This window comes from Piliocolobus tephrosceles, chromosome 6, assembly GCF_002776525.5.
Source record: "Piliocolobus tephrosceles isolate RC106 chromosome 6, ASM277652v3, whole genome shotgun sequence".
Classification (NCBI taxonomy): Eukaryota; Metazoa; Chordata; class Mammalia; order Primates; family Cercopithecidae; genus Piliocolobus; species Piliocolobus tephrosceles.
This window is the reverse complement of record NC_045439.1, coordinates 162,093,865-162,118,163: the sequence shown is the minus strand read 5'-3', so window position 1 is coordinate 162,118,163 and position 24,299 is coordinate 162,093,865. Positions and strand designations below refer to the sequence as shown.

Genomic DNA, 24,299 nt, shown 5'->3' with positions numbered 1-24,299 from the left:
GGGAGTTGGAGTCAAAGATCAGCTTTCCAGGGAGTTGGAGTCAAAGACGAACCCACTCTGGCCGGGTGTGGCGGCTCATACCTGTAATGCCAGCACTCTGGGAGGCCGAGGTGGGTGGATCACCTGAGGTCAGGAGTTTGAGACCAGCCTGGCCTCAAATAGCCTGGCCTCATGGTGAAACCCCGTCTCTACTTAAAACACAAAAAATTAGCCAGGCGTGGTGGCTGGCACCTGTAGTCCCAGCTAGTCGCGAGGCTGGGGCAGGGAAATCACTTGAACCTGGGAGGTGGAGGTTGCAGTAAGCCGACATCATGCCACTGCACTCCAGCCTGGGAGACAGAGTGGGACTTTGTCTCAAAAAATAAATTAATTAAAAAAAAAGATGAACCCACATCTAATGGAATTGGAGTTGGATGTTGCACACAATGACTAAAGACGTAAAGGAGAAAATGTTATGCAGAAGAAAATAAAAACAAATGTAGAATCAATCACAAAGCTTTAAAATCAGAAAGAAACAAAGAACTTAGAAGCAGAGAAGAGACTTCCCAGCCTTCTCCCCAGAAGCCAGACTAGCCATGGAAAGGCAAAGTGCAGCGTAACAGCAGCAAACACTAGTCTCACAGTCTGAGGGAAACCAGGAGCAGACCCTCCATGCCAGGTGGTGGAGGGAAGGAAGGAAGGAAAGAGGGAGAAGGAAAGAAACAGAAGGAAGGGAACATGGATAGGCACAGCACATAAATGACAAGTCAAGACATAAATCCGAAGAAAACACAACTCAGAGAAAAGGAATGTGACTTCCTTGAGTTTATTCACACAGTAGCATAAGAAATGAATAATTTATAAAAATAATTTAAAATGAGATAATGAAACAATATAATGAGACAAACAGGATATCCTGATTGCAGACCTAAGTAAACAAACTTAGAACCAAAAACCAATTGCAGATGATGACCTTTGTCAGAAACATTGAGGAACGAAAAAGACAATGGTGAAGTTTCAATAATGGACCTGGAAGAAATCACAGTGAATGTAGCACACACAGGGGAATATGGAATTAAAGCCATTAGAAGTAAGACAAAAATACGAAAGCCAGAAAGGCAATCCAATCTAAATTACCTGGTGTTCATAAGTTAGGAAACACTCATATAAAACACACAACATATTTTTAAAATAAACTTTTCTCAATTAAGAATAAAGAAATTTAGGCATTCAGTAAAATAAGGCAATTTTTTTCCAAGGTGAAAACATGACTTGGGCCTCCAAGTTCTCCAAAACAGTAATCAAGGCCTGAAGACACCAGAACAATGTCTATCAAATATTACGGGAAAGAAACTGTGACTCAGTCAAGGTATAAGTAAAGAATCAATACATGGGCAGACATTCTCAAAAGGAAACAAATTCTGGAATAGAGCACCCGTGAGTCTTTCGTAAGAGAAATTACTTAAAAATAAATCCCACCCAAGTTAAGAACTCAGAGAGGAAGGAAGTAGTATATCAGGAAGCACAGTAATGACTGAATTCACTTAAATATAAACCAGTGCAAAACAACCTTGGAAAACAGAATTTTAAAAGATAACTTGGCATTTATAGAACCTAACAATGAAAAACGAATAATGTAAGTACTAACTAGTCATGAGGGGGATACTGATGAGAGGAAATCTGAGAGTGGCCATGTCTGTGAGAGAGAGAACAGCAGCCTCCGGCGTCTGGGTGCTGGATTGGTACAACCATGGCCAGGGCGTGGTGCTGCTCAGACCCGGCCTGGCACTCACAGACTTAGTGTTTTCCTTTCGAGCATAACATTTTCACAGAACGTCATCATCAGACAAGGATGTTTTGTGACCATGATATATCAAGACCAAAAGAAGACCACTTTATCTAAACAGAGACAAAGCATAAACATTGTCTAAGCCACAAGAATCACCAAACATTTTTCTACATCCTCTATGTAGGTGGCTACTGCTCCTCTACTGATGACAGACTCAGCCTCGGCCTCATCTCCCCTTATAGATATGATTTATTATGATACCCAAGCCTACAATTACCTCTTTTCTGGACATTTGCTTCTGAGAAGATGAAGTCTACATACTTTAGCCTATCCACTAAGCTAAATAAAACCAATAAACCCACACGTTGATATGAAATAAGCATAATGCTTTGAAATGCGGAGAAGACCAGCTAGGGACTTCGGGACTTGAGGAAAGACATGAAAATTATTTCCCAGGGTTGTCTTTTTGCATCACATAACCCAGAATAGGGGCTGAAAAACCCAGCAACCTGGAAGCACCAGCAAGTACAGACCAAAAAACAATACCCAACAAAGGCTGATTCTCTTTAGGTGAAAACACAAGAAAGTGGCAGCCTCACACAACAGAACACTTTTAGACAATAACTGCCCGATTCCAGCCACACATCCCAGAAAAAGCCTGTGGTCCCAGCCTCACTCACTGCTGCCAAGGCCAAATAAGGAAGCTAGGCCTGCCCAGTGTTCTGTTTTAATGGGATCCCCAACTCCTCCACTAGGGCAGCATGAGAGAAGGTCAAGAGAGGACCCAAGACTTCCATACCTTCTAGGTGGCCACAAGCGCTTCTGGCACAGTGTCAAATCCAAACCCCTCCAAGCCAGAGTGGTAGCAGAGGAGGCCTAGTGCAGAAATCAAATTCCTACCTCTGCCCAGAAAGACCAAGGAGCACCTCACCCATGGAATATCGCTGAAGGCCAAGTAGGTAACCTGGACTTCTACCCCACCCCCGCAAGTAAGGAGGCAATGTCCCTCTCCTCCTCACTAGAGCAGTGTCAAAAGAGGCTTCATACAACATTTTAGAAAGATTCAGAGCCTAATAGTAAAACATCCAAAATGTCCAGCTTTCAATAGAAAACAGTTTGCTACACAGATAATATAAGAAAGAGACAAATCAACAGATGCCAGCACCAGGGCGACAAAGATGTGAGGTATTTTTCGTGAATGTTTAAAGTTGCCATCACAAAACGCTTTCGCAAGTGATTACAAACACTTTGGAAACAAATAGAAAGTCTCAGCAAAGGTAGAGGAGACACAAAAAGAATCGAATGAAAATTTAAAACTGAAATGAATGATAAACCAAATTAAAAATTCAATGGATGAGATCAACAGAACACGGGGGAGATCAGTGGAAAGAATTATACAACAGACTTTCCTTGTCTTGAGTCTTCTAATTTATGTTGATAGTTGAAGCAAATATTGTAAAATTGTTCAATGTTGTTCTAAATGTATGTGTATTCAAGAGAATTCAGGGTCTCAAAGAGATATTTGCATACTCATGTTCACAACAGCATCATTCACAATAGCCAAGAGGTGGAATCATCTCAAATATCCATCAAAGCATGAATGAAAATTTTAAATATGGCATATACTCACAATGGAATATTACGCAACCTTAATAATAAGGTTATTATTATTATATATAATATAATATTTTCTATAATAATAAGGTTATTATAGAAAAGAAGAAAATCCTGTCACATGGCTACAGCATGGATGAACCTCCAGGACATTATGTTAAGTGAAATAAGCCAGCCACAAAGGGACAAATATTGTATGATGCCACTTACATGAAGTTTCTAAAGCAGTCAAAGTCATAGAAAGAGAAGGTAGTAAGGTGGTTCCCATGGGCTGCGGGAGGAGGAATTAGTGTTTAGTGGCTATAGAAGATGTAAAATGAGATGTGGCTTCTATACTACATTTAAACTGATAAAATGTCCATACTAGTAGAGTGTGAAATAAAAGGCATCAAAACGTGTGGGATACAGCTAAAGTAGTGCTTCATGAGGGTTTTATAGCACTAAATGTACACTTCAGGAAAGAGGAAAAGTCTGAAATCAATAATCTAAACTCCCACTTTCAGAAATCAGAAAAACAAGAGCAAAATAAACCCAAATCAAGTAGCATGAGGGAAACAATAAAGAACAGAAATTAATGGAATGGATGACTCAGAATGATATAGAAGAAAAACAAGAAACAAAGAGATAATTCTCCAAATGTATCAATAAGATTAACAAACCGCTAGGATAACTGGACCCCCCAAAAAGATAATAGCAAATTACCAATATCGGAAGTAAAACATGAAACTACAGATCTTGTAAGGACATCAGAGGGATAATCAGGAATAGTATAACAGCTTCTGAAACATAAATGTGGCAACTTAGATGCAATAAACCAATTTCTAGGAAAGGACAAACTGCCCTAGTTCCCCCAACATAAAATAAGGCATTTGGGTAGTCTTATAATCATTAATAAATGGAATTCATAATTTAAAAATTCCTGACAAAAAATCTTCCGTCTCATATTACTTCCTAGAGAATTCTACCAAATGTTTAAAGAAGAATTAACACCAATTCTACACAAACTCTTCCAGGACGTATGAGAGGGGGGAACACTTCTCTCTTCATTTTATGAGGCCAGAGTTACTCTCATAAATATTTAAAACTCTTAACAAAACATTAACAAATATTATCAAATTGACGCAATGTTAATACCAAATTAATAATATTAATATTGTAGTGTTAATAATATTAACAATATTCATATTTTGTTAAGAAATTTGCATTAATATTTATGAGAGTAATTCTACCTTCAGTAACTTACAGACATAATTATTTACAATGACCAAGTGAGATTTATTCCAGGGATTTGAGGTTGCTTCAATATTTGAAAATCAATCAATGCAACCCACAATATTAACGAAGAAAAAAATCATATGATCACATCAAATGGTAAAGAAAAAGCAGACAAAAATTCAACATCCATTCTTTTATAAAAGCAGAATAACCATGGCTTCCTGCTGAAATCCAATCGAGAGCCAAGCCTTAGTCCCTCAAACCTTCCATCCAAACACCTAAGACCTACAATAATTCCTTTATTTCTCTCTTACTGAGGTGCCCCATGGTTCCCCATGATATGTGTTCTTTCACCGCAACAAGTAATCATCCCAATCAATCAGCTGTCAGAGTATTCTTAACAATCTCTGGCTGGAAGGTATTGGCGTGCCTTCATTTTTCATAGTGTTGAGACTATTGATTCTGTCTAAAATTGAAGAATATAGCTAATAATCACTCTCTCTCTCTGAATCTTTTGAAAATGTTTTTCTTCAGAGCAATCTTTCAGATAATAATATATTTCTATCTCTGAATCTTTAAAATTGTTTTTCTTAACTTCAGAGCAATCTTTCAGAAAATAATATATTTGTTGATAAAAAACCCACTTGTTTGAAGTTTTAATTCCTCTATTTTCTTTTTTTATTCTAATAGAATCCAGAAAAATCCCATTTACTTTTTAAAGTAACATCAGTCGTACAAAATTGTTATCAAACATTGCTACATTTTCTGTCTGCATATTGGCCTGTGAATCTGTCTGTGTGAATTCAATGAAGATTGTTTTTGAAAGACATCTACCTGATATTAGCTGTGATTTTTACTAGGAGATAGAATTTAAGTTTTTTATTTTTTATTTTTTATTTTTTTATTTTTTATTTTTTTTTGAGACGGAGTCTTGCTCTGTCGCCCAGGCTGGAGTGCAGTGGCCGGATCTCAGCTCACTGCAAGCTTTGCCTCCGGGGTTTACGCCATTCTCCTGCCTCAGCCTCCGGAGTAGCTGGGACTACAGGCGCCCGCCACCTCGCCCGGCTAGTTTTTGTATTTTTAGTAGAGACGGGGTTTCACCATGTTAGCCAGGATGGTCTCGATCTCCTGACCTCGTGATCCGCCCATCTCGGCCTCCCAAAGTGCTGGGATTACAGGCTTGAGCCACCGCTCCCGGCCTTAAGTTTTTTTAAAAAAAAATATTATCATGTTTATCCTTTTCTCCATTTTTGAGGTTTTTTTAAAAATATGAAATCAAGTCTACTGTATGAAAAAGAGTATGTCTCATGGTAAAACAAAACTCTGGAAACATATATACCAAGATATTAACAAAGACTGGTGGAGATGGAGATTTGTTGTTTTCTTCTACATATTTTTCTGTGATTTTAAAGATGTTTTAAAGCAAAATTTTAAATCATTTGGAATATGCATCAATATTTTAAGAAGAAAGAGAAACATTACGAAGATATAAGAGAAAAGCCACCACTACAATTTTGTCACAAGGGTATTTTTTATTTTGATGCATATCCACACCCCAGTACAAACACATAAAACAATATAGAAGATTTTATACAACTATTTTTACCTAACATTATATTATCAGCATTTTCTTTTTCAAAAGGACTAAATCTTTGTTAGTCTTCTTATTCAATACAAATTGCCCTTTTTCTTGGGGGTTGTTGAACAGCTTGTGAATTGAAGACACAGAATCTCATAGATGGCAGACAAGTTAAACAGGAAGTGCAGGGCCTAAGGCCGGCCTTTACATGCACAAAGTGAGCGCACAGGTGTCTGTCAGTGGTTCTCTCATCAATACAAACAACAACATGAATATATGTCTTGAACAAATGGATATTCTACTTTATAAAAACAAATCTACTTATGAAACAAACAATATCACTGCATGGAATCAGCAGTTATTTTGAAGACTGATTCCCTAAAATACACTGGGGCCTCCAGCTTAGTTAAAATGGCAGAAAGAAAAAGAAGCCCTGTGCTAGTCAGGGGTGGGATAGGGCTTCCAGGCCCAACTGCTCTCTCTCCTTAGACTTGCCCCGGATCCCACAGCCAGGGCTGGCAGCTGCTGCAGTCACCTTGGGCTGCATGCTTAGCCATCTTATGATGTCCTGGGAGCAGCGCATTAACTTCACATCATCTTCAGATTCTTTTGAAGTGAGACTTAAACCGAGACCAAAGCATGCTTTTTATGCTCCTTTTATCTGTGACTTTATTACAGAAGAAATAAAGAGCCATTGGAATGTGCCCTCTCTTTCTACTTGACACATACTCAGGGAGCGATGATGAATTCCAAGCCAAGTCTATGACTCTAAGTCCTCATTAAAATTGGGGGCTGGCTAGCTACTTTTTAAAAGGACTTTGTTCTAACTTGAGCGTAATTAGTCCTGACAAATGAGCTAATCACAATGCTGTGCGACTCTGGATGAACTCCAAACCGCTAGAGCTTTATGTTTTTTATTGATGAAACAAAGGCTTTTGGTATAAAAGACCAATAAATTACCCCAACATGGTTTGATAACAAGGCTTTGATAAATAAAATTACACAAGTCATATGGGATATGACTAAAAAATAAATTCTGTAAATAACAGTAGCATTGGGCATACAGGGTAATAAGAAGAAAATTTAGAGCCATGCAAATGGCCCAAACAGCCCACATATTTGAAGTATGAATACAGGGAGTAACCGAGTGAATTTCGAATGTCCTCGTCATTCTTACTTCAGTGAGGCTCTTCCTCAGACTCTTTTTGTTCATCTGTTGTTTGTTCTCATCGCACTTTTTTTTTTTTTTTTTTTTGTCTGAGACGGAGTCTCGCTCTGTCGCCCAGGCTGGAGTGCAGTGAGGCGATCTCAGCTCACTGCAAGCTCCGCCTCCTGGGTTCACGCCATTCTCCTGCCTCAGCCTCCCAAATAGCTGGGACTACAGGCGCCCGCCACCATGCTCGGCTAATTTTTTGTATTTTTAGTAGAGATAGGGTTTCACCGTGTTAGCCGAAATGGTCTCCATCTCCTGACCTCGTGATCCACCTGCCTGGGCCTCCCAAAGTCCTGGGATTACAGGCGTGAGCCACCGCACCCGGCCCTGATCACACTTTTTTACTGGTAATTACTTCTTTGAGGAATAGACACTTAAGCATGACATGGACCTATCATTTTTACATTTTATTGTCCTTACACTTGGATTTTACCATAAAATACTAACTGAACACAAGTATATACTGGTCTTACTGCCAATCAGCAGATGTTTGAATCCAAAGATTCATGGATGGATAGCTTAAAGGAAGTAAGAAAACAAGTATCAACTGTAGAATCTAGGTGGCAGCAGAATTTTTTGGTTTCTGTATGATGACACATGAGGTGATACTCAAGGAAAACCCCTATGGACAGGAAGATAGATGTGAATTTTGAGTTGTGATTACCAGGAAAACGTTAGCCAGGACTGGACTGGGCTGCCTGTCTGAGACTGGGAGGTGCTTGGCTGCCAGCAGAGCTGACTGCGTGGCTTCTTGAATTATGATTTTTTCTTCCCTGGGAAGAGTAAACAGGTTGACTGAATGACTGTTTGGATACCCTCTGGGAAAGGGAGACCCCAGGCCTTTGAAGGCAGGGCCCTCAGTGTGGGGCTGAGGCTATGCCAATGGGGGCTGAGGGCGCAGGGCTTGCATGCGTCCACCAGACCAGCGTGAGCATCTCAGCAGCACAGCCAGGAAGGCGGGCATGAGAGGGCCCCTGCCAAGAGCCAGGTGCCTGCAAAACAACAGCATTCCTGCATTCCTCTCGTGTGGTGTTCTGATACATGCAGCGAGTCGTCTTCTGGTTTAGAGCAAATCAGAAGGAGAAGGTGAACTACTAAGTCCAATGTAGTATGACTCTGACGACAGACATCTTCAATGGCCACAGAAAAGGCAAGAGCAGTGTGGGGGGGTTGGGGGGGCAGTGGCAGGACCAGGGCCACACGTGGGGCCACAATTCCCATGCTCCTGTCTCTGTCAGTTGTTTAGCAAATGAGTCTAAAAGATAAATGTATCTTTATTTGTTATGGAGAGTGAAGTGAGAACCGAGCAACATCCCAAGAGCAGTGCTATTGTCCGAGGAAAGTTGGGGTCTGGAAGGAACTCTTTTGGGTAAATTCACAATTTCCCGCACAGATCAGTGACAGCCAGTTGAAATAGAACCATTAAGAAAAGTTTCATTGGACAAAGAGGAAACGCACCCAGGTTATCTAATTGATGCCTACCGTGACGATAATGGCAAAGAGAGATTGACCCTGGCTGGCAAAGGCTTCATTATCTCAGGAAACAGGCCTGCATTTCTTCAGATTCTATGTTGATTAAGACGGAAAATGGACGTCTGGCCAAGAGTCTTCACGTGAGCTGGATGGACATCACCTGTGTAAGCTCCCGAGTCCCCAGGGGACTCCTAAGGAATCAATTCCTCACCTAGACAGCCAGCCCCCAGATAGGGCCATGGCATCTCTTGTCTGCATAGAAGCCGTGTAGACTGTTAAAATCTGAATCCTGCGGAAAGCTTACAGTATTTTCATAGAAAACGAATTCGTGGTAAGCTACATGCCTTTAATATATGCTGTTTATTAAAAATAAATATCAACCAACTAAAATCAATCTGCTCTGCCCCTTTCAAACATTTTGGTTCATATCTTTGTATCCATATGGCAAAACTAGGCTTATCTGAAAAGTACATAAATGGTGCTGGGAAAACTGGCCAGCCATATGCAGAAAACTGAAAACAGACCCCTTCCTTATACCTTATACAAAAATTCACTCAAGATACATTAAAGACTTAAATGTAAGACCTAAAACCATTAAAAACCCTAGGAGAAAACCTAGGCAATACCATTCAGGCATGGGCAAGGACTTCATGACCAAAACACCAAAAGCAATGGCAACAAAAGCCAAAAGAGACAAATGGGATGTAATTAAATTAAAGAACTTCTGCACAGCAAAAGAAACTATCATCAGAGGGAACAGGCAACCTTGTACAGAATGGGAGAAAATTTTTGCAATCTCCTCATCTGACAAAGGGCTAATATCCAGAACCTACAAAGAACTCAAACAAATTTACAAGAAAAAACAACCCCATCAAAAAGTGGGCAAAGGATATTAACAGACACTTCTCAAAAGAAGACATTTATGCAGCCAACAAATATATGAAAAAAAAGCTCATCATCACTGGTCATTAGAGAAATGCAAATCAAAACCACAATGAGATACCCTCTTATGTCAGTTAGAATAGCGATCCTTAAGAAGTCAGGAAACAACAGATGCTGGAGAGCATGTGGAAAAATAGGAATGCTTTTACACTGTTGGTGGGAGTGTAAATTAGTTCAACCATTGTGGAAGGCTGTGATGATTCCTCAAGGATCCAGAACCAGAAATACCATTTGACCCAGCAATCCCATTACTGTGTATATGCCCAAAGGATTATAAATCATTCTACTATAAAGACACTTGCACACGTACATTTGTAGTAGCACAATTCACAATAGCAAAGACCTGAAACCAACCCAAAGGCCCATCAATGATAGACCGGATAAAGAAAATGTGGCACATATACACCATGGAATACTATGCAGTCATAAAAAATGATGAGTTCATGTCCTTTGCAGGGACATGGATGAAGCTGGAAACCATTATTCTCAGCAAACTAGCATAAGAACAGAAAACCAAACACTGCATGTTCTCACTCATAAGTGGGAGCTGAACAATGAGAACACATGGACACAGGGCGGGAAACATCACACACCAGAGCCTGTAGAGGGGTGGGTGGATGGAGGATGGATGGCACTAGGAGAAATACCTAACGTAGATGGCAGGTTGATGGGTGCAGCGAACCACCATAGCACGTGTATACCTATGTAACAAACCTGCACGTTCTGCACATGTATCCCAGAACTTAAAGTATAATAAAAAAAATTTAAAAAGTCCCTTGTTGGATAAATTTAACTAATGAAACTATTAATACAAACAGGAGTGAAATGTAGCTACTAAAATATCAAAACAATATCTTCACTCCTATATCTCCTTAATGCTTCCGTATTAATTTTTCTAAGATGACAACTAAATGTTTGCAAAGGGATATATTTATCCTTTAGACTCATTTGCTAAACAAATTAAGGGTTATTTTCTCTTCCAAACATTCACGTACTTTCTTTGAGCTAATTACTTTGCTAGCTCCCTGGGATACCAACAGGTGGATTCATTGGGAAGGGTGTAAAATGAATGCCAGACAATGACGGCTGTCTGCTTTCAAGCTCATTAATCCTCACAAGGTCCTTATCTCTGAGGCCAGCACAAGAATTGTCCTGCCCATTTTGCAGATGAGGAAACTGAGTCTCAGAAGTAAGACAGTGCATCCAAGACGACATATCTTATGAGTGCAGGCCTGGAATTCAAACCCAGGGAGGATGGCTCCAGCATCATATTCTCAACCTCTGTCTTCCAAGTCCTCCTTGGTTACAATCACAGTATGATGCTATGTGCTAAATGTCACCATGGGGCAAAGTCAGGGCATTCTGGAAGTAAATGGCTGTCATCCTGTCCTGGGCTTTGAGGGGCGTGGGAGCAGCTCCTGAAAATGGCCTCCTGGAGGAATGACATCAATGCTTAAAAGCTCAGGGACTACTAAGTTATCCAGGTGGGCTGGGAGGGTATGGGAGTGTGGCACGAGTGCTTGCTAGGATGTGGGAGGGAACGAGTGCTCCAGGAGCTTCAGCTCAGGTGTCAAGGGCTGCTTGGCTTTTATCCAGTGCAGGTTTCTCCTCGAGTGCTGTGCTCTACAGCTATCTCGAGGCTATAGGATGGCTCACCCTCGCATTTCATGAACAAAGATACTTTTAAGATTCAGATTGTCATTTGTGTCATGGGACAGTGGCCTAGCTACCTTAGAGGGTTGTAGTATCATCAAAAAAGCATGTAAAACAATGAGTGTTCCTGAGCATCTTAAGCGTGGCGATATTCCAGAGAAATACTTTCCAGAGCCCTAAATCTCAACAAGAATGTACTTTTATAATTTTAAATCATCATACTCGCTTATGTCATGATACAGATTTAAGACTTTCCTTCCGACCAAATATTGGAAGCAGTAATATAATTCTACAGTGGAAAAATGATATAAAATATCATCCACGCCAGGGGATATATTGTTTGGTATATACAGTCCAACACTGGGTAGGTAAATAAAATGTTCTGGAAACCAGGGGTCAGATACGGGAAGTCAAGTTAACTCTTTGTGGCCCTGACATCGTGGAAAAGCCACTGGCCTCAGAATGAGAGGGTCTGAAGCTAGCTACAGCACATATTGGGTGCACCACTGAAGGCCATGCCTGAGTCTTGCTGAGCCTGGTTCCTCATCTATAAATAAAGATATTGGCCCATGTCCTACCTTGCTCAAAGTAGAAAAGCGAGAGCCAAATGGAAACCACAAAATGCTCTTATGCAGACATATTACCGTCATCATATATTAAATGCTATAATTTATTCAGGTGCCATGGAAGGAGTAATTAATTAAATCTGATTTTAAAAGAACAGACATATTCAGATATGATTTGTATCACAGGATTTCAATTTTCTTAGCAGACGAGCAGTTCATTAGACCAAGAAGAGGTTTTCTCCGCATTTCCTGTCTGAATTAGAGATGGAGGATGACTCACAGCGGGTGTGAAAGATTTTTCACTCAATCTTGTGAACAAAGATACTGACGCTATTTTTAAAATTATGACTTTCAAACCCAGACTGATACATTACCCAGATTGCATTCAGAAAAATATGACAAAAAGCCAAGAAGAAACCACTTTTTGAGTTTCTTCTACAAGAGCTATTTAAACATATATTCCTATTTGCATTGAAGATATAAATCTCACTATAGCATCCTGCTGGAGCACGTCTCATTGAATACAATGCTGGCTTAGCTGACTTAGTGGATGATTACTGAAGAAAGACAATGCGTAAATCTCTCAATTCGCCCTCACGGGAACGACATTGAGTCAATAATAATAGGCAATATTTGTATATCTATCCTGGCAATTATGTACTCGGCATGCATTCACTCACTGAACTTCACAATACGCATATACAGGAGGAGGCAGTTTCCCTCTCACTTAGGAGGGAAGTGCATGGACGGGTCAGAGGAATTGCCCAAGGTCACAGAGCAGGTAAGTGGTGCAGCTTCGTTCAAGCAGAGTGTGGTCTGAGCTTGAACCTCTGGAGCTCCTGCCCTCTGCGCTCCCTCCCTCCCAGTGGGCACTGCTGGAGGAAATATATGTATTTTTTAATTAGCTGGAATATTAAACACACAATATCAAAAACTTTATATAGAGAATCATTTTCTGGAGTTTGGAGAATTACTTAGAGAAGCTTCTACACATAAAGACTGAATCAACTTCCAAAACATCGGATGTCCACATCAAGCCATGTGGCTTTTGCCACAGCCATGGGAGAGCAGCCTTTCTCCTGACTGTTTGGACCGTAATAACTAGCCTCTGGGGGAGCCTCTTCATGGTGGTGTAATCAACCAGGCACCAGAGGGAAAGCTCCCAGTGCAAAGAAGCCCCAGGCTGCTTCCTTCATCTCTTCCTGTGACGTCAGGGAGCCTTTGCTAGGATCACTTCCACTACAAAGCCGCTTCTAAGTGTGCTCTGAGCCTGACCTGAGCGCCCCTCAGCTGGCCGTAGGTATAGGCCCACTGGAAAGCAGCCTTCACATTTCCAGTCCTATCTTACAAACCTGCTGTGGGTGAGGAAAAAGCGCCGCGCATTCTACCCAAATTATTTTAGACAACTGGACTCAGGTTCAAATTGGCATTACGGGCAGCCTTGATATGGCAAAGATATGGATTAACCTGCAAATGTCATAAAGGTTTTACACAAGGGAGAGAAGCAGCTTGCTAGAGATCATAGAGTCCATCTCTTTCTCTCTTCTTGTTTTTCTTTAGCCCGAACACATCATTAGTTCACCATTATTTTTATTGGCTTTTTTTATAGAATATTCTCTGTTTCTTTTCACATTTGGAATTCCACTGGCTTCTGGTTGCCATGATTTCTGGTAAAAAGTCAGATACCTGTGTTATTTTTGGGTTTTGATCATTTGGCCACAGTGCACTTTTTGTATGAAAATCTGTAAAAAATAAAATTTTATTATCCTTCAAGGGGGGTGCTCTTCATTCTCTTTTCCAGGCCAAAGATTGGGAGTAATCACCTTGCTACCATCAGGGGCTGGGCTGACTGAAGGCTGAGCTGTAGTTTGACAGGCGTTTTAGTCTCTTTTGCACTTGCTGTACAGATAACTCCAGGGGCTCTAGCTCCAGTGGCATGTTCACCGCGACCCCCCTTCCTGGTGCATCCTCAGTGGTGCGCTTTCCTCATCTTGCCCTCCCTGACAGAGTCTGCTTTTCAGACCCTTTCTCCTTGTTTTCTTCACTTTCTTCTTTTCACAGTTTTGAAATTCAGAAAATGTCTGGAGTATAGAGTCCATTTATCTTTCCTTCCTTTCTCTCTGAGAGAATGGCTCATAGGTATTTTAATGATTGACTCACTGATGCACCAACCCAAGAGGATAACTTTCCATAGCCACCTTCTTTCCAGACTCGTAAAGTGGATTTTCATCGCATCATATGCAGGGTACACAGGATCACCATGTATAATCACTGACCATGTTCACCGATCACCTGGCCGAGTGGTGTTCACCAGACGTATCCCCTGTGCATCTTCTTCCTTTGTCTCCTCCTGTGCTCTTTGGAAGAAAGTCACCAGGTGCAGCCCACAATTACAGAGTGGGAGCTATGCCCTGCCTCCTTGAGGGAATAACATCTACATAAATCATGTGAAATTCTGCATGGGGGATTTGTCTGGGTTCTCCCATGTAGGTATGTATATATTTATTCATTTATTTGCATCAGTGTGGCCTCATGGATATTGATTTTTTTCTTGGGTTATAATCCAATACTACCGTATTTATCTTGCTGCTCACATTTTTGGCTTTGACCATTGTAATATCTTCTAGTTGGCATCTGTTGATATGGCCCCATGATTTTGTGTGTAGGTGGGTGGGTGTGAGGTGAGTGGTTAGCATGTCTTTAGTTTCTGGAACTGCAAGATTCTCTAGGCTCATCCTGTATATTCCCTGCTGCAGCCTCACAATCTGCCACTTTTCCAAGGAGCCCTGGTTCCTTTAATTGGAGAATGATATTAGAAGCCAAGATCTGGGCACTAAGGGTACTTATTGCTCCTGCAGTGTTGTTGCTCCTAGGACTTCTCAGCTGACAGCGCAGGAATTATATGTGTGTATATCAACTCATACATGTATGCATATCCATATATATTGAGCTTCTTTTTAATTAACATTTATTAAAAACCAAAGCTGAACGTTTTACCATCAGCCTGTTTCCGATAATTCCAAGGTATACTTCCTTGAAATTGCTGCAGGTTATTCTCAGTGATGGTATGCCTACAGATATTTTAAATTATTAGAATAAAAAAAGTAAGAGGTTTACTTCTTATTGCAATTGGTAGATAGATATAGATATATAGAAGAGATAACAAAAAGTTTGATTTGCTGGACACAGTGGCTCACACCTGTAATCTCAGCACTTTGGGAGGCCCAGAAGGGTGGACCACCTGAGGTCAGGAGTTCGAGACCAGCCTGGCCAACATGGTGAAACCTTGTCTCTACTAAAAATACAAAAAATTCCGGGCGTGGTGGCAGGAGCCTGTAATCCCAGCTACTTGAGAGGCTGAGGCAGGAGAATTGCTTGAACCTAGGAGGTGGTGTTCGCAGTGAGCCGAGATCATGCCATTGCACTCCAGCGTGGGTAGCGAGAGTGAAACTCTGTCTCAAAAAAAAAAAAAAAAAGAAAAAACAAGTCTCTGATTTTTATTATGCACGGTGGCCTCTGGCTAGTGCAAAGGAAAGGTCAGCTGCAATTGTCCTTGGAGAATAGTTGAGGAAGGCACAAAGACTGCACAGAGACTGTTCAAGACCATCAGTAACCTAACAAAGCACACCGTTGTGCCAGTCAGAAGTCCAAGTAAAACAGATATGTCTGGGACAAAGAGAACATCTCATTTCCCAATGCAATTGAAATGCTACTCTTCATAATGTGCTAAACTTTCTTCATTACTGCCATGGGTTAAATTGTATTCACCCAAAGCTGTTAGAGTCCTAACCCACAGTACTGTGAACATGACCTTATTTGGAAATAGGGCCTTTGAAAATGGTTCAGTTGAGGTCATGAAGGCAGCGCTAATCCAATATGACTGGTGTTTCTATAGAAAGAGGAAATGCAGACACAGAGATCGACACCTCCACGGAGAAGACAATAGAACAGAATTCACTTCCTGAATTCGCTGCACATTAGAAGGACATGGAGAGAATACTACCTGCAAGCCAACGAGAGAGGCCTGGAGCAGATCCTCCCCTCACGGCCCTCGGAAGATGCCAAGCCTGCCATCTTGATTTCAGACTTCCAGCCTTCAGAACTGCGAGACAACATGTTTCTGTTGTTTGAGCCACAGTTGGTAGAACTGTGAAAGCAGCTCCAGGAAACTAATTCAGTGACTAATGTTTTTGAACAGTCTTTGTGCATTTTAAATAAACATATTTAATATATTACATTCAAGTCTCAGAATGTCATAAATAATATTTTTGATATTCACGTTATCCCAACAGAGAAAAGTGAGTCCAGTCAAATAAATGCAGATGTTTAGGGCTGTGCCCAAAGCATGGCGGGCCACAGTAGCCACAGTGAGAGGATGGTGGGAGGCAATAATAGACACAGACCACTTCCCAGGGCCTGGACTTGGCAATGCACCTGCAGGCTTCACATCTCGTTCTCCTGATTCTGAGGTTTCCCAAAATGTTTCCATTTCACAAATAAGTTCCCTAGTAGAATTATTTACATAAGCTTGAAAACTTGGCACAATCATATCCATCCTTTTCAAACTTTACAACGACTTGTGAGAACCAAGTAGACAGTGTTGCAAATGCTTTCGTTTTCTTGGAAAAAAGGGATTATATAAGTAAGTGTGTTATTTCCATAGTCATAATTTTGAGTTAGGAGATGGAGAAACAAGGAATAACATTTGCCTATAAAAAGGCATGTATCTGACAGGGATCCTTTCAAATGCCATCACAGCCCCAGGGTGATTCCTCCACATTGTGAAAATGTCAATCACATTTAGCAAGCAATGGTGTTTCATGAATATTCATTAAACAGTGAACTGTTGACACCTGAATTGACGCTGGCTATGGCCTGAAAACACACAACAACACACCCCAGTTGCAGGCAGAGCGTGACGTCTCGTGCTTGTGGGCTGCAGCTACCATGCGTCCATCACGAGCATATGAAATGGGAATGTTTTTTATTATCCAAAGGACATTTTCCTTACAAGTGTAATTATAGAGAAGATCGAATATGGTTGTAAAACTTACTAAAAATATGACTTTAGAGATCGATTATAATTTCTTTAAGAGCCACAGTAACACCCAGCACAAGAATTGCTCAGACTGTTGCCTCAAATCTGTTGTCTCCTTCTATTTGTCACTTTTCTGAGCTAGTATTTGCTTGCAATCAGTTTCAAAATCCCCTGAGTTAGTTGGGTTCAGCTTAACTTTGCATTTCCTTTTGTTTTGAGAACACCAGGAAAGGAGAAGCAGTGACTTTTGGGATGTAAATGCTAGAGCAGTCCTCCCTGCTGCTCGGTAACTCCCTTCAGGCAGCCTTAGACCCCAAAGGTCTGCTGGTGCATTGCAGCCTTTAAGACAGGGAATTACATGACCAAGGTAGGTGCCTCTTAATTGGCAGCAAGCATCCCAAAACATTTTCCTTTGCACTGCCTCCGCAGTTCATTTACATAAATTGTGGTGTTCCATTATTTAACATTATCATTGTTTAACATTTAAACACAGATCCCATTTCTCAAATTTTCCACCATGACACCCATAGAGAATCTTTTGCTTTTCTCCCTTAATCAGGTAACTTTTTCAGGACTTTTCTTGATGTGTCAATAACTCTCTATTTTACAGTGGTACCATGAATTAAGACTAGGCTTTAAAGATATTTACCATTAATTCTCAAAACTGGCATCTTAATCTACTCACCAATAAAATAAATTATTAGATAATTTTAAGAGCCAAAAAATTCTTCATACTAACAAATAATATCAGTAGAAAAGCTGACTCTCCCCCTATCTGCACCCCACACCCTGCCAAAGGAAAATCAGTTGTGAAAAAGTAGACCCTAGGAATAATGAAATACTCAAACCAGAAAACAACAACATAAGACATAAGACAAAAAGCAAAACAAAACACATTCACATATATTCATAGGCAGAAGAACTCTTTTTATTTAATTGCAGGATTTTGAATATGCATGTAATAATCACTTCATAAAATCAGATTGGTAGGTAATTACTGTGCTCAATCATTGAAAAAGAAGCTCAGAGTTAAAGATAAAACTTAGAGTAAATAAAAAGAATTGAAACTCAAAGGACATGTCAAACCAGCTTCTTTTATGTGTGGATTCTCAATAATATCTGATTCTTCTTGTACATGGAAATTTGCAGAATTCTCCCCTTCAGTAAAATCGGTTTGTGTAAATATGGTCAGTAGTGAGTTAGGTTAAGTTTATAGCTAGGTTTATAGACATTATGCAAACACAGCCTGGATTCAAAAATATGAATTAATTCTAATCATCCCTCTCCCATACCAATTAAAACATTAAAACACAGTTTCACTTTGAATCACTTGTTTTGTCTCCGGTATCACTGATGTGTCATGGTTACCCAAAAGGCTGGGACATTAAGGATAGGACTACATATGGCCTTAGGCCTCGCTGAATTTGGAGAGCTGTGCCTCTTTCAGTAAATTCCTACCTGCAGACGTTGTCACGATTTCTGTGGTGTTTCTGAGGCCCATGAAGTCAAACTGATAAAGCCGCCATGATTTCTGGTCAGCCGCCTCCACTGAATTTTTTCTCCATCTATAAATCATTTCTTCTTTGGGATAGCCATCTAAAAATACAGAGCAAACATTAGCGCTTGAAGGTACACATTTATAAATCATTAAAGTGAAAATTATAATTCTGATCAATGAATAGGAGTTAAACTTTTAGGCCATATGTGCTCTCTCAGTTTTCCTCCAAGACACAGAAACTGGAAAAATGAACGGCCGAACGCCACCTAATCCCACTGCAGATTTTCACGAACGGCCAGGCGCTCCACCACATAGGCCTGGCCACTGACAACACACAGGGGGTGGTGTCTTCGTTTCTTTAACCTTGGAGAGCCCCAGCTGCCGTCGGCCTTCAAGGAGTGGAGGTGCTTGTCAATGGCTCCCAGACTCTGAGTCCTTGCCATGCAGATCTAACTACATGGCCCGTGCCCATACACCTTCCACCCTTCCCCAGAATGTGTTCCATCCAGATCTCAGGAAAGAGGAACTCAGTAAGGGAATCCCTCCAGAATTCGATAGACCCTTTCTCCTGTCAGTCTCCAGCTTTGATAGGTGAATATTGACCTGCTTCAGGGACCCCTTCTCACGTGGTTAATTACTCCAGGAAGGGTAAGCCTGGCGTTTCTGCTGCCTGGGGCCCAAGTTGGTGACTGCCTAGATCATGACATCAGGCAGGTGCTCTGTCCCGCCCTGTGGGCGCTGTCACCAGGGCTCCCTGGCTCCCTGAGCCAGAGCTGGATATTTGCCAGATGCCCGCTTTTCTGCCTGCATCTGTACTCCTGAATTCCCCACTTCTGAACCATGCTTGGGACACCACCATCTCCTCTCTGCTGGAGCTCTATGGCCTGGTGCACCTGCCCTCTTTTTCCTGCCTGATCTGCAGGCTCTGCAGCTGTGTCTGCCCCACAGGGCGTGCCCTACTCTCAAGAATAGGTCTAGGCCTTGTGTCATCGGCAACACGTGACAGCATTAGCGTCCTCCGCCTTCACTGATTCATACAGACACTGATGGCATGACTCTGGAAGAAATGGATGCACCATCTTGATGAGTTATCCTGAATACTAAAAGCCCTGCCTTCATGCACACATATGTATGCAAACATATTAATAAAGTGGTTGAAATGTGCTGATTAAACATTTAAATCAGTTTGCAAAATTCTTAAAGGCAATCTGCCTTCTTGAGATGTTTCCCTGTTTGCCTGACGTTGCTGGCTTGGCTCCATCATTGAAAGACTAAAATAAAGCCCAGGCATGCCCCGCTTTCTGATTGTGGGTTGCCAGTGAAATTATTGTCAACACAGCAGGGACACATGCTCTCCTCGCACTTGAAAATGCTACGCTCAAGGGACCCAGAGCCAGTCTGAAGCATTTCTATGAAGGAATCAAACACTGTACTTGGCCATTGGCCATGTCCCAATTGCTTTCTATCGCCATTAGGCTGTCATAATTACGAAAGGTGCTCTATGCTATAATTCTTCCTTTTTAACTTTGTTTTTAAATCACCTTTATTTGAGATACAATGCACAAACATAAATTCACACATTCAATGTGCCCAAATCAGAGGGTTATCACATATTCTCTGAATGGTGGAACCATCACCTTAATCTAATTTTAGAATATTTTCATCACCAAAATGAACCACCTGACCAAGTCGTGGTCACTCCCCTTTTCCCCCCTTTTCCTCCCCACACCCACCACCCACCTCACCTAGTCCCAGGCAGTCACTTATACTGTCTGTCACTACAGTTTGGTCTATTCTGGACATTTTATATAAATGGAATCATACGATATGTGAGCTTCTGTAAATAGTTTATTTCACTTAGCATAATGTGTTCAAGGTTCACTCTTATTGTAGCACATATCAGTACTTCATTCATTTTTTTTTTCTCTTGAGACAGAGTCTCACTCTGTTGCCCAGGCTGGAGCGCAGTGGCGCGATCTCGGCTCACTGCAAGCTCCGCCTCCCGGGTTCACGCCATTCTCCTGCCTCAGCCTCCCGAGTAGCTGGGACTACAGGCACCCACGACCAAACTCAGCGAATTTTTTGTATTTTTAGCCAAGACGGGGTTTCACTGCGTTAGCCAGGATGGTCTCGATCTCCTGACCTCGTGATCCACCTGCCTCGGCCTCCCAAAGTGCTGGGATTACAGGCGTGAGCCACCGCACCTGGCCCTCCATTCTTATTTATTGCCAAATAATATTTCATTGTAGATGTACCATACTTTGTTTATCCATTAATCAGTTGGTAGACCTTTTGGTTGAGTCCATTTTTTCATGATTATGAATGTTGTTATGGGCATTTGCGTACAGGATTTTGTGTTGATACATGTTTTCAGTTCTCTTGGTTATACACCTAGGAGTGGAATTGTTGAGTCTGGGGAACTACATTTAACATGTTGAGGAACTGCCAGATTGTCTTCCAAAGTGGCTGGAACTTAAAATCCTATAGCAACGTACCAGGGTTTCAATTTCTCCATATCCTCTGCAACACGTGTTAGTTTCTGTCTTTTCAGTGATAACAATTGCAGCAGGTGTGACGTGGCATTTCACCATTGTTTGGATTTGCATTTCTCCAATGACTGATAATACTGAGCATATTCTCATGCTTTTATTGGCCATATGTATGTTTTCTTTGGTGAGATGTTTTTTCAGATCTTTTGCTGATTTCTTAATTGGGTGGTTTTTATATTGTTGAGTTTTAAGAGTTATTTGTATATTTTGGGTACAAGTCCTTTATCAGATACATATTTTAAAATATTTTCTCCCTTTCTGTGGTTCATCTTTCCTTTTGCAGTGACTGGCATTTTTTTATTGTAGTTGTATATACATAATGTAAAGTGTATCATTTGAATCATTTTTGAGGACACAATTTGGTGGCATAAAGTACATTCACAATGGTGTGCAACCACCACAAGCATCTGTCTCCAGAATTCCTTTCTTTTCTTTTTCTCTTTCTTTTTTTTGAGATGGAGTCACGCTCTGTTGCCCAGGCTGGAGTGCAGTGGCACAATCTCAGCTCACTGCAACCTCCGCCTCCTGGGTTCACAGCATTCTCCTGCCTCAGCCTCCCAAGTAGCAGGGACTACAGGCGGCCACCACCACGCCTGGCTGTTTTGTTTTGTTTTGTTTTGTTTTGTTTTTTGGTATTTTTAGTAGAGACGGGGTTTCACCATGTTAGCCAGGATGGTCTTGATCTCCTGACCTTGTGATCTGTCCGCCTTGGCCTTCCAAAGTGCTGGGATTACAGGTGTGAGCCACTGTGCCCGGCTTCGTTTTCTTTTTAATAGAATTTATTTTTGAGTGTACTTCTAGGTTTACAGCAAAACTGAGTGGAAAGTTCAGAGATTTCCTGTATACCCCCTGCCCCACACATGCACAGCCTCCCTCATTATCAATATCCTGCTGCAGAATGGTACATTGGTTACAACTGATTAATTATGTCGTTATTACTAAGAGTACATAGTTTACCTTAGGGTTCACTTTCAGTGTTGTATGTTCTATGGGTTTGGATAAATGTATAATGACCTGTATCCACAACTACAGTATTATACAGAGTATCTTTCCTGCCCTACAAATCCCCTATGCTCCACCTATTCATCCCTCCCTGCCATCCTTCCCCTTAGCAACTACTGATCCTTTACTGTCTCCATGGTTTTTCTTTTCTAGAGTGTCTTAAGGTTGGACTCATATAGCATGTAGCTATTTCAGGTTTGCTTATTAATAATGTGCATTTAAGTTTTTCCCTGTCTTCCTGGCTTAATAGCTCATTTCATTTGCTGAATAATATTCCATTATCTAGATGTATCACATTTTATTTATCAATTCACCTACTGAAAGCCATCTTGGTTGCTTCTAAGTTTGGGCATTTATGAATAAAGCTTTGCTATAAACATACAGGTGCAAGTTTTTGTGTGGATGTGACTTGTCTTTTGATTTTTCCTTCTTTGTTTTTGAGGATAATTTTGCTAGGAATATAATTATTTGTTGACAGTCATTTCTTTCAACACTCTGAAGGTGTGATCTAATATTCTTAATGGCTTCCATGATTTCTCATTAGAAATCTGCTGCTAATCATACTGTGATTCACCTGTAAGTAAATATTGCTTTTCTCTTGCTGTTTTCAAAATGTTCTCTTTGTCTTTAACATTGTTAGTTTCACTATGATGTGTATAGATGTCAACCTCATTAAGTTCGTTGGGGTTTGTTGACATTCTTAGATGTATAAATGAATTGTTTTTGTCAAATTTTTGGCCACTATTTTTTCAGGTAATTTTGTCCCCGTTTCTCTTTTCTCCTCTGAGATTCCCATTATGTGTTTGTTGGTATTCTTCATGATGTGTCACAGGTATATTCATTTCTCTATATTTTTCTTCATTCATTTTTCATTTTATTCCACTCACTTGATAATCTCCATTGGTTTATCTTCAAGTTTGCTGATCCTTTCTTCTTTATACTCAGATCTGTTATTATGCCGACCCAGTGATTATTTTTATTGCAGTAATTGTACTTTTCAACTCTAGCATTTCTACTGGGTTCTTTTTCAACAATTTCCACCTTTTCACTGATATTGTCTATTTGGTGATATCTAGTTGTCATACTTTCCTTTGATTTTTTTTTAGGCATGATTTCCTTAAGTTCTTTACACATATTTTTAAAGTATTTGTCTGACACATCCAATATCTAGAATTCTTCAATGATAATTTCTATTAATAGCTTTTTCCTTTGTGTGTGTCATGTTTTTCTGTTCTTTTAAGGTTTGGTGATTTTTTTGTTGCTTTTAGACAACATATTGGAACAACTCTGATACCAGATACCTTCCTCCACTCCAGAGTTTGTTGTTGTCCCTTTTTCTGTTGTTTCTCTTCTTGCCACTTATTTGCTAAGTGACTCTCCTGGACTAATTTTATAGATTGTGTATTTGCTGTGGTAGCCACTGAGTTCTTTGCTGGTTTTTTGTGGTTGTTTTTGTTGTTGCTTTTATGTTCTTATTTTAATCTTTGAGCCTGGTCAATGTAGTGGTCATCCAATACTCAGCCACGATATTTCCTTGAATTCCTTGTCTCTACTTCTTCCTATCTTTGCCATCATCACTGTCATCATCACTATACTCACCACCACCACATCGCTATTAACATTATCACCACCACCATCATCATCACCATCACAATCATCAGTACCATCATCACCATCACTATCATAATCGTCATTACCATCATCACCATCACCACCACCACCATTACTATCACCATCATTGTCACCATCACAATCATCAATACCATCATCACCACCACTACCATTATTACTATCACCAACATCATCACCATCACAATCATCATTACCATCATCACCATCACCACCACCATCATTACTGTCACCAACATCATCACCATCACCACCACCATTACTATCATCATCATCACCACTATCACCATCATCATGACCACCACCATCAACAATATCATCATCACCATCACCACTACTATCATCACCATCACCATCGCAATCATCATTACCATCATCACCATCACCACCACTACCGTTACTATCATCATCATCACCACTATCACCATCATCATGACCACCATCATCAACAATATCATCACCATCACCACTACCATTATTATCACCATCATCATCACCATCACCACTACCATTATTACTATCACCATCATCATCACCATCACCATCACAATCATTACCAT

At 40.6% G+C, this 24,299-nt stretch overlaps 1 protein-coding gene across 1 annotated transcript in view; it reads right to left on the bottom strand.

Moving 5' to 3' along the window:
• The window catches only part of GABRG3 (gamma-aminobutyric acid type A receptor subunit gamma3), a 558,654-nt gene that overhangs the window by 33,577 nt on the left and 500,778 nt on the right, over nt 1-24,299 (bottom strand). The window contains exon 6 of the mRNA XM_023190437.2: nt 18,520-18,657. Coding sequence (XP_023046205.1) covers nt 18,520-18,657 — 138 coding nt within the window. The remainder of the gene's footprint in view (nt 1-18,519; nt 18,658-24,299) is intronic.